A 12,350-nucleotide genomic window follows, 5' to 3' on the forward strand; every position below is an offset into this window, starting at 1 on the left:
AGGTTCTTTAGGGGAGAAGCCTCAGCTTCCACTAATATATAGAGTTCAATCCTGGATAGGATTCAGAGCCTTCCAGACATCCTGGGACTCAGAGAGTCAGCCTATGACAGAACGTTTTTCCCAGAAGTCATGGGTCTCCAGACCGTCCATCAAGGCAGGCTGAGTATCCAGGGTTAAACTCTGTCTGCCTCTTTGCAGAAGTGAAATATGATAAAAACTCACACTTTAGAGCACAGTGAATAGAAACGTTGTGAAGGATGGAAATATAACTGAGTTGTATTAGAGCACGAGGATTGACTTTATATGAAATGTATTTTGATGCAGTACTGTTTCCTCTTCCTTAAAAGTCCATGCTCAGCAACTGACACGTACCATGTCTTTCAGAGAGAACAATCTGGAATCCACTCACTCAGGGACTCATGCCCTGGACTGACAGCTGCAGCCAAGACTTCTGTATACAGGTACCCAGCCAAGAGACAGATAGGAAAGGATTAAGTGGTGAGAAGCAGACTGGAATGGTGGAGAGGTTAACCCACCAACAACCCCAGGCCCTTAGCAGGATGAGAATGGAGAAGGGAGAGCNGGTTCCCTGCCAGCCTCACTACCCATAGATAGACTTCTTCCAGGCCTTCCTTTTATGTCAAGGTAAAGAAAAGCCCATAAANCAGGAGCAGGGAAGGAAACACTGCTCTGCCCCCACGAGCCAAGGACAAGCCCCCTTCCATCCTCCCATCTCATCCCATAAGCAGCCACACACCATGCCTGTGCTTATCTCTAGGGACCCATGGACCCAGGTATATGAGCCCTTTTTTCCATATTCAGTCAGCTCAGCCACCCTGTGCAATGGCAAAGGGCTCCTGTGTGCCATTCTATGTCTGCCAGTCCTGAGTCCCTGGGCCATAGGTGCTCTGCCTATGGAAGATCAAGAGAGCCTGGAGTTAGCTAAAGATCAGTGTCCCTTGGCCTCAAGGGAGAAGGGAGTTTGGATTCCAGCCCTAGCCCACTCCTCTAATACATGACCTTGTAGCCCTAGCTTCCTCTGTGTATCAGCAGTCCCCTTCAAATGTAGACAGCAAGGTCTAGAGGATGTTCACAGCTCCCCTGGCCTGAAACCGTCCTGTGATTGATTCTACAAACCAGGAGGCAGGGACTTGAACTTGAGATCAGTAAGGCTAGGGAGGGCTCCAGGGCACCTGAGCTCCACTGCAATGTCAGAAGCTGAGCCACAATGACCAGTGGTGGCAGAGTTTGGTTTTCTGCTCTCAGGCCTGGCAATAAAGTCCACATAGGATCTTTCCTCCCAGTCTTACTGTCTGCAGATATGAGGTTCCTCAACAGAGGATTCAAAACTCCAGAAGAGTCTTCAAAAGGAAAGCGCTACACACTGCACTGCCCATTGCACTCTGAAAAGCAGAGGCCCTTTCAGAGTTTTAGCCAATCAGCGCTCAATACTTAGCTCCCAGGTACACTGGGTACTCAGGAGTAACACAGCAGCCCAGGTCCTGTGACCTGAGTGTCACAGTCTGTGTCTCAGAGTCTATTTCATCTGTGTCAGCACAGCCACTCTGTTCTTTCTGGTCCTCACACATGCCTGCTCCACCTTTGTACTCAGTATGGACTTGGTTTTCTATACACCATGTCAACCTCTGGGCAGGAGAGGGTGTTTGCATGTGTATGCCTACCTCCTTGTGTGTCTAGGTGTACATGCATACCCCTATGCTTTTGTCTTGTAAGCGGCCATCCTCCGGACAGGTCTTCACACTGTCTCCCATTCCCATACCTATTATTTTGATTTTATTCTTTTTATGTTATTTTCAGGTACCACTAGTAGTGTTACAATGCCTGCACATAGTGAAGAGGAGTTACCACCACCCAGCCCTCAGACCGGTAACTCTGAGGAGGGAAACTTCCATACGCAAATCAAAGTATTAAGAACTATCGGGCATGGGACTTACGCGAAGGTCCTCCTGACCCACCATTGTGTTACAGGCACACCTGTAGCAGTCAATGTTCTTGTAAAGAACAAGCCCTTTTACCAGCCAGCCATGATGGAGGCCAATATAATGAAAAAGATCAAGCACCCCAATATTGTGTCACTTCTCCAAGTGATTGAGACCAAAACAAGAGGATACCTCATCATGGAACTGGTTAAAGGCCAAGAACTTTACCAATACATCAAAACTTGTGGCCATTTAAAAGAGGAGGAAGCCCAACAATTATTTATGGAGATAATTTCGGCAGTGAGCTACTGCCATAGGCATGGGATAGTGCACAGGGATTTAAAGCCTGATAACATCCATCATGTTAGATAATAACGGAAAAATAAAACTCATCAACTTTGGGCTTAGTACCCAAGTCAAACCTGGGGAGATGCTTAATGGGGAGTTGCTTAATGAATATTGCGATGCCTACTGTTTTGGAGCCCCTGAACGATATGATGCAACAAAAACCGACCTATGGTCCTTAGGGGTAGTACTGTACTTTATGCTTGTTGGAAAGGTCCCATTCGACTCGTTCATCATACCTGAACTGCAAAGGCAGATTGTAGCGGGTGTATACCCTGCCCCCGACGGGGTGTCCAACAAGCTGGAAGACATGTTGAACTTATTAATGACTGTAAACCCCAAATATAGGCCTACAATCATGGAGGTGAAGAAGCATTCGTGGTTTAAAGAGGAAATTTTTTCCAAATCTTGATGAGGAACCGGTCCCCTGCAGACCATACCCTCACATTCTAGAGGCGATGAAGTCTATTGGGTTTCCAAGAAAAGATATTAGAGATTCACTAAAGAAAATTTCAATGAAATATCAGCTTCATATTTCTTTATAGAAGGGCAGGCTCTCCAGAGGGAAGTTCGCTCAACCCAGGCTCCAACAATGAGTCAACTTAAGGCCCCATTCCCTTCCATGGATTCTGATGCTGCTCTGTTTAAAACTGAAAAAGGGTGGAAGTGCTCCAATCCTTGGCAGATCACTCTGCCCATCATCCATTGGTCAAGTGCCAGCCTATGGCCAGAAGGTTAGGCAAAGAGCAGGCAGAAGATCCACTGGGCATAGTCTTCTCCTCCAGTCACACCAGATGACACCCACACAGGACCAGCACCACACACGTGCCACGAGTGTCCCTCACATGCTTTCAACAACCAGCATAAGTGACCAGAGCATCAAGAATGAGAAGAGAGACGAGAATCTTCTCTCCCACAGTGCCCTACCAGAGGATAAGCCCACCCCCAGCAGGGGCTCGCCCAGAGGCATCAAGAGATGGATAAGGAGGTTGGGAAATGCCATCAGGATGCTGTGTTGTTGCTGCATACAGCAAAAAAGAAAACCTGGCCTGGGGCAGAAAAGTGTCTCCGCCCAGAAATGAGGCACAGGGAGAAANTCCAGAGACACAGCAGCAGGCAGGGCCCAGGTACCTTTGTGCTTTGTCCTTCCCAGTTTGCTCTGTGTTGGTCCCTCCTCTGTCTCCGGGTTCCATTTTCCACACCCAATTCTTACCTTCTTACCTTCTCTATGTAAATTACAAGTCTTCCTCAACCCCAAACCTTCTCCCTCTTCTGAATTTCTCCTCTTAACAGCAGGGACGCAGGATGAATGATTTCTACCCCACTCAACACAGTTTTCTTGCTGCCCCCATCTCTTCACCTGGACTCCATGTTCCCTAAAGAAAATAGCTCCCACTGGGTGAGGACTAGAGGGCTATGGGTTCATGGACTCTCTCAGGCAATACTGGCCATAGCAGTATGCCAATCAATCACAAAAGCTGAAGAGATTCTTACATTTTCAAAATAACATCATACTCAATAAGCCTCAGAACTAATAACAAGCAATGTCATTGAATAAGTATCAACAGCATACTTTGCTGGTTATTGACAATGCTCAGATTCCGGCACGCATGCATAAGTTTTTGCATACTGATTGTTCTTTTGTTCCTAACATCTACGTGATTTCTCCTCGATTGTGAAGCAGAAAAAAAAGACATATAATACTAAGGCTAGTCAAAGCCCCACATGGTATTCCAAGAATTCTACCTCAGGCATCCGTGCATATCTGTCCTCAGAGATTTCTGTGTTTCTTTGTTGCTTAAAAGATTTTTCTCATTGCATATCTTATTTTGGGAAGAGTTGAATAATCTAAAACTTAAATATATGTGTTCTTGTGTGCAAATAAAAATTATACCACGGTAAAAAAAAAAAAAATAAGAATTCTACCTCAGTATTTCTTTTCTCTAGAATAAATTATCCTGTCTCTTTCACAGTGTCATCTGTTAATTCTTTCCCATGCTGAGCATAAACAGGAGATTATTTAAAACAAATGGCCCAGGAAAAAACACAGGAGCAGAAGCTACAACAGCAGCAGCAGCTAAGCCCCTGGCTTCCCAGTCACTGTGAGAATTTCTGACAGACAACTTCTGGAGCCAGACAGCACAGTGAGAACCAATTATGAAAATGACTGAAATGAATATTAGCATTCATAGGAGACATATCAATATTCCTGAGGGGTCCATTCCTGGGAGACAGAACTAGCTGCCAGANGCAACANCATGGTATGTTCTTAATGAGGAACACCTTCCTCAAAGCTGATGATGTAGAAGGTCTGAAGAAGCATTTCTTGGGAGTCAGGGTCCCATCCCCTTCTGTCAGGGCACACAGTGCTCCTGGCCTTGCATGCTGTCTGAGCATGGTGGTATTGCTTGCTTTCATTCTAGTACTCTTCACACACGCAGCACTGTGGCCCTGACCATTGCTCCCTGCTCAGCCACTGAATTCCTGGTCTTTCCCAGCCACTGTCTGGATAGAGACAGCAAGGACAGTGCAGCTACATATGTGAGCTCCTCCCCTGCCCCGATAACCAGGGAGGACATCAGAGAATTAACCTAGTGGCACCACCTGAGTGAGAGACTCAGGACTGTCCTGTTTAGAATCACTGTCTTCAGTAAGAGGCAGTAGAGAAAGCCTGGCTTTGGGAGAGCCCTTGTGTGGTTAACCACAGAAACCGCAGGCAGGACCCTGTGATGAACTCAGACCAGGATCTCCAAAGACACGGCTATATAATCAAGGTTCAACCAGTGTGTCCAGTCATGACCCCATTTCCTAACCTTGATGTTGCTGCTTCTTTCCTGATAGGACTAAGCTAGAGTGGAAGAAAGGCTACCCTAGGCACATGAGTCTTGTAAACCTCCAATGGTTTACTGTCTGCCTGTGGCCATAGGGCTAGTCAAAGAAGAGGCAGAAGAGCCACTGGGCCTGTTCTTTGTCTTTTCAGACCACATCAGAAGGCACCCACACTGGATCAATCATAAAACCATGACAGAAGTTTCTCCTGCAATCTCTCAACAAGCTGCCTAACTGGGAAGAGAAGCAGCAAAGAGAACACAGTAGACAACCATCTAACCCAGTTCCTCAGCAGAGGGCAAGACTGGCCTCAGAAACGGCCAGGCCCAGAAGCTGGGATAGGGGGTGTTTGGGACAGTGAAGTTCCTGCTACGATTTCCATCTAAGTGCTTATAAAGATGAAGCAATGTTGCCAGCCAGGAATGACCAAGGCAGATACAATGAGGACGGTCTACAACTCCCAATTCATTTGCTTCTCCAAAAAAAGTGAGTCTTAGTCAAGTCTATACCTTTTAGAGGAGCTAGCTGAAGGTCAACATCTTTACAAATGCATCTGAATGGCTGGCCACCTAGAGAAAGACAAGGCCATGGAAATATCTCAGCAAACATTTCAGCATTGAGATACAACTATGACCACAGAATAGTACACAAAGACCTAGAGGAAGACAAGTCCATGGAAATATCTCAGCAAACATTTCAGCACTGAGTTACAACTATGGCCATAGAATAGTGCGCAAAGACTCAGAGGAAGACAAGTCCATGGAAATAACTCAGCAAACATTTCATCACTGAGTTACAACTATGGGCACAGTATAGTACACATTGACCTGAAACCGGATACTCTTTTCTTAAGACAGAAATGGGAAAGTCAAAACCATAGACTTTTTCCTTAGGACCCAATTTGAACCAAATACTGAACCAGTTCTGTGATGCGTATTATTTTTGTATGCTTGAAATCATTTTTTTTTAGCAAACTTTATGATGGTCCAAATATTGATATATGGACATTAGGAGCAGGCTCATATTTTATGGTAGTAGGAAATTCCCCATTTGATTCTCTTTTTATACAATAGCTGAGAAGACAGGTTGTGCCAGGGTTGTATATACCCCATTGTGGGGTGTCAGAAGAGCTGGAGAACCAGATTAGCCTCTTAACAGTCAACCCCAGATATAGTCTGAGAGTAAAAGATATGAGGATGCACCCGTGGTTCAATGAAGACTGGAAGGAAATCCCAAATATGTATGAGGAACTGATGATTCTCAGGCCACTCTCTCACATTGGAAACGCAATGGGATGTATTGTGTTCTGAGCCCAAGACAGTATAGATTGGTTACATCAATGAAAGTATAAGAGACCATAGCATGCTACTGCTTACGGCAAAAGCAGGATCTCCAAGGACATGGCTACACAGCCCAGGTTCACCCAGTGTGTCCAGTTATGGCCCCATTTCCTAACCTTGAGGTTGCTGCTTCTTTCCTGATAGGACTAAACTGGAGTGGAAGAAAGGCTACCCTAGGCACATGAGTCTTGTAAACCTCCAATGGTTTACTGTCTGCCTGTGGCCATAGGGCTAGTCAAAGAAGAGGCAGAAGAGCCACTGGGCCTGTTCTTTGTCTTTTCGGACCACGTCAGAAGGCACCCACACTGGATCAATCATAAAACCATGGCAGAAGTTTCTCCTGCAATCTCTCAACAAGCAGCCTAACTGGGAAGAGAAGCAGCAAAGAGAACACAGTAGACAACCATCTAACCCAGTTCCTCAGCAGAGGGCGAGACTGGCCTCAGCAAGGGCCAGGACCAGAGTCCAGATAGATGGACCAAGATACTAAGGAGTGACATGATGTAGCTGTCTTGCAACTTTCCAAGAAGGAAAAACCTTGCCAAGGGCAGAACAGTTTCAACCCCCAGAAATCAGACATAGGGAGGACATCCAGAGAACAAGTAGAAGGCAGAGGTGCTTAGAGGGTGAACATCCCGTGCCAGTAAAGGTTCTGCAAATTGGAGGTACAGACACAGTCAAGTTTATGGGACAGCTTTGGTTCTATGACAGTAGACACTCTGTGAAAGTGGTGGTGCTGGCACAGGGGATGTATCGGGAGAGTGGAGGCATGCAAAAGTTTTTGTCAAAGTGCTTTTTAAAAAGCCACAGTGCTGCCAGGAAGTAATGACCATGGCAAATATAATGAGGCTGATCAACAACCCAAAAGTCATCTTGCTTCTCCAAGTAATTGAGTGGGAGACAAGTTTATGTACCTAGTCATGGAGCATGTTGAAGGTAACCGCTTTATAATTACATTTGAAAGCCTAGCAACCTAGAGGCGAGCAAGCCCAGGGAAATATTTAGGTAATTCGTAGCAGCACTGAGGTATTGTGAGGGGCACAAAACAGTTCAAGGGTACTCAACCAGATCGAATACTTTCTTGAACACAAATGGGGAAAATAAAATTAGTGACTTATTCCTCAGGACCCAAGATGAACATGAGAAAATGCTATACCAGCATTGAGCACACATTTGGTTCCCTATAACTCTTGCTAGGCAATATTTGTTATGGTTCAAAGAATGCCATATAGATCTTAGGATTAGGCATATAATTTATCATTGTAGTAAATGTACCCTTTGTCTCTGTTGTCATAAGACAGCTGAGAAGACAAGTTGTGGCATGTGTGTAGCCTGCCCAGTGTGGAGTGTCAGAAAAGCTGGAGGAACTGCTTGGCCTCTTAATGACAGTCAACCGATATAGGTTGACATTGGCAAACATGATTTTGCACCATTGGATCAAGGAAAACTAGAAGTTGTTCCTGAATCCCTATGAGGAACTGATTGTGCCAGAAACAGCCATTGTAGATGCTGTTTATGCATGGTATGTGTGGTGTTTGAAGCCCAATGTATTTAGATTCATTACATCACCAATATATAACCAAACCATTACTTCCTATGGCTAACTGCAAGTGAATTCTCTCCAGGTCAAGGTACATTGAGTCCAGTTCTGTCCACATTCCCTACTGTTCATGATGATGATGCCTTCCCTCTAGGATCAGAGAGGAGTAGAAGCAGGCAGAGCCCACCCTACCTACATTGGTCTGGTCATGCTCCAATGGTCTTCTGCTTGCCTTTTTGGCCATAAGGCTAGTCAAAGAGGAGGCAGAAGAGTCACTAGGCCTGGCCTTCTTCTCTTCAGGCCACTCCAGATGACACATACACTGGACAAAGTGTACAGACGTAGCAGGAGAATCTCCTACATTCACCCAAAAAGCAGCCCCAGAAAGTAGAGCAGCAGCAATGAAAACAGAAAAGAACCTATTCCCCTACCTTGCCTCAGCAGAGGGCAATACTGGCCCCAGTAGGTCCTGACACAATGGGTTTAAGGGATGGATCAAGACAATGGGAAATACCATTAGGAAGCTGTGTTTCACCTTTCCATCAAGAAAGAAACCAAACCTAGGGGCAGTCTAGAGTATTCCCCCAAGAAGGAGGCACATGGAGAGTGTCAAGAGAAAAAATAAAAGGCACAGCCCTGGTGAGTCTGTTTGGTCCGACCCAGTTTGCTCTGTGCTGTTTCTTCCTCTGTCTCTGGGTTGCATTGCCCCCAATTTTTTTCTTCTTACATTCTGCAAGTCCTTTATGATTCTTCTTCAACCCCAAGACTTTTCCCTCTTCTGGATTTTCATCTTCCCAGCAGGGACTCAATATGTACCTGCTCTACCCCACTCTACAGACTTGGTTTGCTTACCCGTTCCCTTCAAGTAGATTTCATCACCCTCCAAAAACCCAGCTTTCACAAGGTGAGGACTAGAGGTCTATGGACTCTAGGAATTTTCCAGGGCCACTGGTTCTAGCACATGTGGCCATCAATCAAAGAGCTGAAGAACAAATTCTTATGTTTTCAAGTTCTGATGTTTCAATTAACATCACATTCCATCATGCATGAAAACTGATAAGCAGCAATGTCATCAAATAAGTGACAGTGGAGTTGCCATGACAGTGCAGGTCCTGGGACAGTATAGATGCTACAGATTTGTAGGCACTGACATAATAGAGTTAATGATACAGTGGAGGTCCTGCAACCTTGAAGCCCTGAGACTGTAGAGTTGCTGCAACAATGGACTTGGTGAAGCAGTGGATGTCTTAAAACAGTATAGGTGCTGGGACAGTAGAGATGCAGACAGAGTGCTGAGTCTGCTGTAGTAGAGGTCCTACAATACTGGGCATCCTAAAAGAGTGGAAGTCCAGCAACAGAAGAGGTACTGAAACACTGGAGGTCCTGCAATCCTGGAGGTCCTGAAACAGTGAGCATGAGGCTGGGAGAGTGAAGTACCTGCAATAATGGAGGTACTATAAAAGTGGAGGCACTACAACAGTGGAAGTCCTTCACAGTAGAGGTACAGCAACGTTGGGTTACTGCAATAGAGGGGTTCCTGAGACAGTGCAAATGAATGAAGGATTGTAAAGTGCTCTGTTAATGGAGGTGCTGCAGCAGTGGAAGTCCCTAAATAGTGGAGGTAGTGTGATACTGGAGGGGCACGAACAGCAGAGGTTCTTTGAGTGTGGAGGGACTAAGACAGTTGAGGTCCTGGAATATTGGGAGGTTCTGCAACAGTTCAGATCCTGAGACCTCTGACACTGGAGGTCCTTCGAAAGGGGATGTCCGGTAACAGAGGAGCTACTGGTACAGTAAAGGTGATGGGACAGTGGAGGTCCTACGAAAATTTGAGATGCTGCAAATTTGGAGGTCCTGATACTTACTATTCCAGGAGAGTTCCTGCAAAAATCTAGTTCCTGAGAGAGTGGAAGTTCTGGGTCTGTGGAGGTCCTGCAACTGGGAAGGTCCTTGTGACAGTCCTGCAACTGGGAAGGTCCTTGTGACAATTGAGGTGCTTTGATGGTGGATATCCAGAGACAGTGGACATCCTGTATCAGTAGAGTTCCTGCAAATTGGAGGTACAGACCCACTGTCTACCTGATGGGACAGATTTGGTCCTATGACAGTGGATGCCCTGTGAAAGTGGTGGTGCTGGCACAGGGTATGTGGAGGTCCTGCAACTTGGAGGTCCTGACACTGTGGAGTTGCTCTGACAATGGATTTGCTGCAATCGTGGATGTCTAGCAACAGTGGAGATGCTGGGACAGTGGAGGTTCAGGGACAGTGGAGGTCCTGGGACAGTTGAGATCCTGCTAGAACACTGGAGGTACAGTAACAGTGAAATCCCTGTGCCCATAGGGGTCCTGCAACATTGAAGTTCCTGCTATAATGGTGGTCCTGAGACACTGGAGCAGAGGCTGTGATAGTGCAGGTCCTATGCCAGTAGAGGTGCTGCAACTGTGGAGGTATTGGCACTGTAGAGGTCCTCAAACACAGGCAGTCCTGTGAAAGTGGAGTTCCTGTGATATTGGAAATCCTGCAACACTGGAAGTCCTGGTACTGGGGAGGTTCTGCAACAGTGGAGGTACTGCAGCAGTGTTAGTCCTGAGACACTGGATGTACTGTGATTGTGGATGTGCTTGAACAGTAGAGGTTCTTAGAAGGTGGAGGTCCTGTGACAGTGGCAGATCTGTGACAGGGTATGTCCTGCAACATTGGAGGTTGCAACAGTTGAGATCCTGAGCAATGCAATTGCTCTGACATTGGAGGTCCTGCAACATTGAGGCCCTGCAAGAGTGGAGGTGGAGGGATACTGAAGGTGATGGGACAGTGGAGGTACTGAAGCAGTGTCGGTGCTGCGACATGTATAGTGGACTCTCTCTGCCAGTAGAGGTCCTGCAAACGTGGAGTTGCTGAGCTATTCGAAGTTCTGTGGCAGTGGAGGACCTGCAACATTTAAAGTCCTTGAGACAGGTGAGGTTCTGCAGTAGTGGAGGTCCTCCCACATGGGACATCCTATGCCAGTAGAGGTCTGGCAAATTGGAATAGCTGTGATTGTGGAGGAGCTGTGACAGTGGAGTTTCAGTGACAGAAGAGATCCTGCAACATTGGAGATCCTGAAACAGGGGAGGTGCTGTGACAGGTGAAGTCTTACGACAGTGGAAGTCTTACGACAGTGGAAGTCCTAGGACAGTGAAGTTCCTATGAGTGTGGAAGTCCTGCAACATTGGGGGTGCTGGGACAGTGGAGTTACTGCAAGAATGAAAGTTCCTGACATTAGAGGTCCTGCAACATTGGATTTCCTGCAATAATGGATGTCTTCAGAGAGTGAAAATGAGCCTGGGAATATGGAGGCATTGGGACAATGGAGGTGCTGCAGCAGTGGTGGTTCTGCAACATTGGAGGTGCTGGAACATTGGAGGTCTTGCCTCAGTAACAGTGCTATGAAATTGGAGGTGCTGAGACAATAGAGGTCCTGAGAGAGTTGAGTTCCTGCAACACTTGATGTCCTGCAATAATGGAGGTCCTATAAGAGTGGAAATCCAGAAACAGTGGAGATAAGGATGGGGCAGTGGAGGTTCTGAGATAATGGATGTTCTGCAGCAGCGGAAGTCCTGAGACAATGAAGGTCCTACAATAATGAAGGTAATTGAGCAGTGGAGGTCCTTCAAGAGTGGGTTTCCTGTGAGAGTGGGGGTCCTGCAACTGTTGAGGTCCTGAGACAGTTAAGTTGCTCTGACAATGGAGTTCCTTTACAGTGGGAGTCCTTGAGACCGTTGAGGTAGGTGATTTGCTAGTAGGTATCTAGCAACAGTGGACATCCTACAAATTGGAGGTCCTAGAAATTGGAGGTCCTGAGACAGGGTTGTTGCTATGACAGCAGTGGTCCTATGTCAGCGGAGGTTCTGCTGCAGTTGCCCTCAACATGCTTGTAAAGAAGGAGCAATGGTGGCAGCTACACTGACCATGCCAGATGTAATAATGATGTTCGGCCACCCCAACATCATCTTCCTAATCCAAGTAATTGAGTTGGAGACAAGACCATACCTTGTCATGCAAATGGTGGAAGGTCTACAGCTTTACAAAAGCATCTGAAATTCTGGCCACCTAGAGGAGAACAAAGCAAGAGAAATATTTAGGCAAATAATAGCAGACTTGATCTATTATGGTGGGCACAGTATAGTTCACAGGAAACCAGATGATATTTTCTTGGACAAGAAAGGAAAAATCAACCGGGTGTGGTGGCACATACCTTTAATCCCAGCACTCGAGAGGTAGAGGCAGGCAGATTTCTGAGTTCAAGGCCAGCCTGGTCTACAAAGTGAGCTCCAGGACAGCCAGGACTATACAGAGGAACCCTGTCTCGAAAAACCA

The 12,350-nt window shown here is 46.3% G+C and overlaps 1 protein-coding gene across 1 annotated transcript; it reads left to right on the forward strand.

Moving 5' to 3' along the window:
- Positions 1-1,838: 1,838 nt before the first annotated feature.
- Positions 1,839-3,406, forward strand: LOC110338556 (sperm motility kinase Y-like). Its single transcript, XM_021221886.1, is given in 5 exon segments — positions 1,839-2,294; positions 2,296-2,675; positions 2,677-2,780; positions 2,783-2,924; positions 2,926-3,406. Coding segments are annotated over 5 exon segments (1,524 nt in total). The 3' UTR covers positions 3,368-3,406.
- Positions 3,407-12,350: the final 8,944 nt, after the last annotated feature.

Source organism: Mus pahari, chromosome 21 (genome assembly GCF_900095145.1).
Source record: "Mus pahari chromosome 21, PAHARI_EIJ_v1.1, whole genome shotgun sequence".
Taxonomy (NCBI): Eukaryota; Metazoa; Chordata; class Mammalia; order Rodentia; family Muridae; genus Mus; species Mus pahari.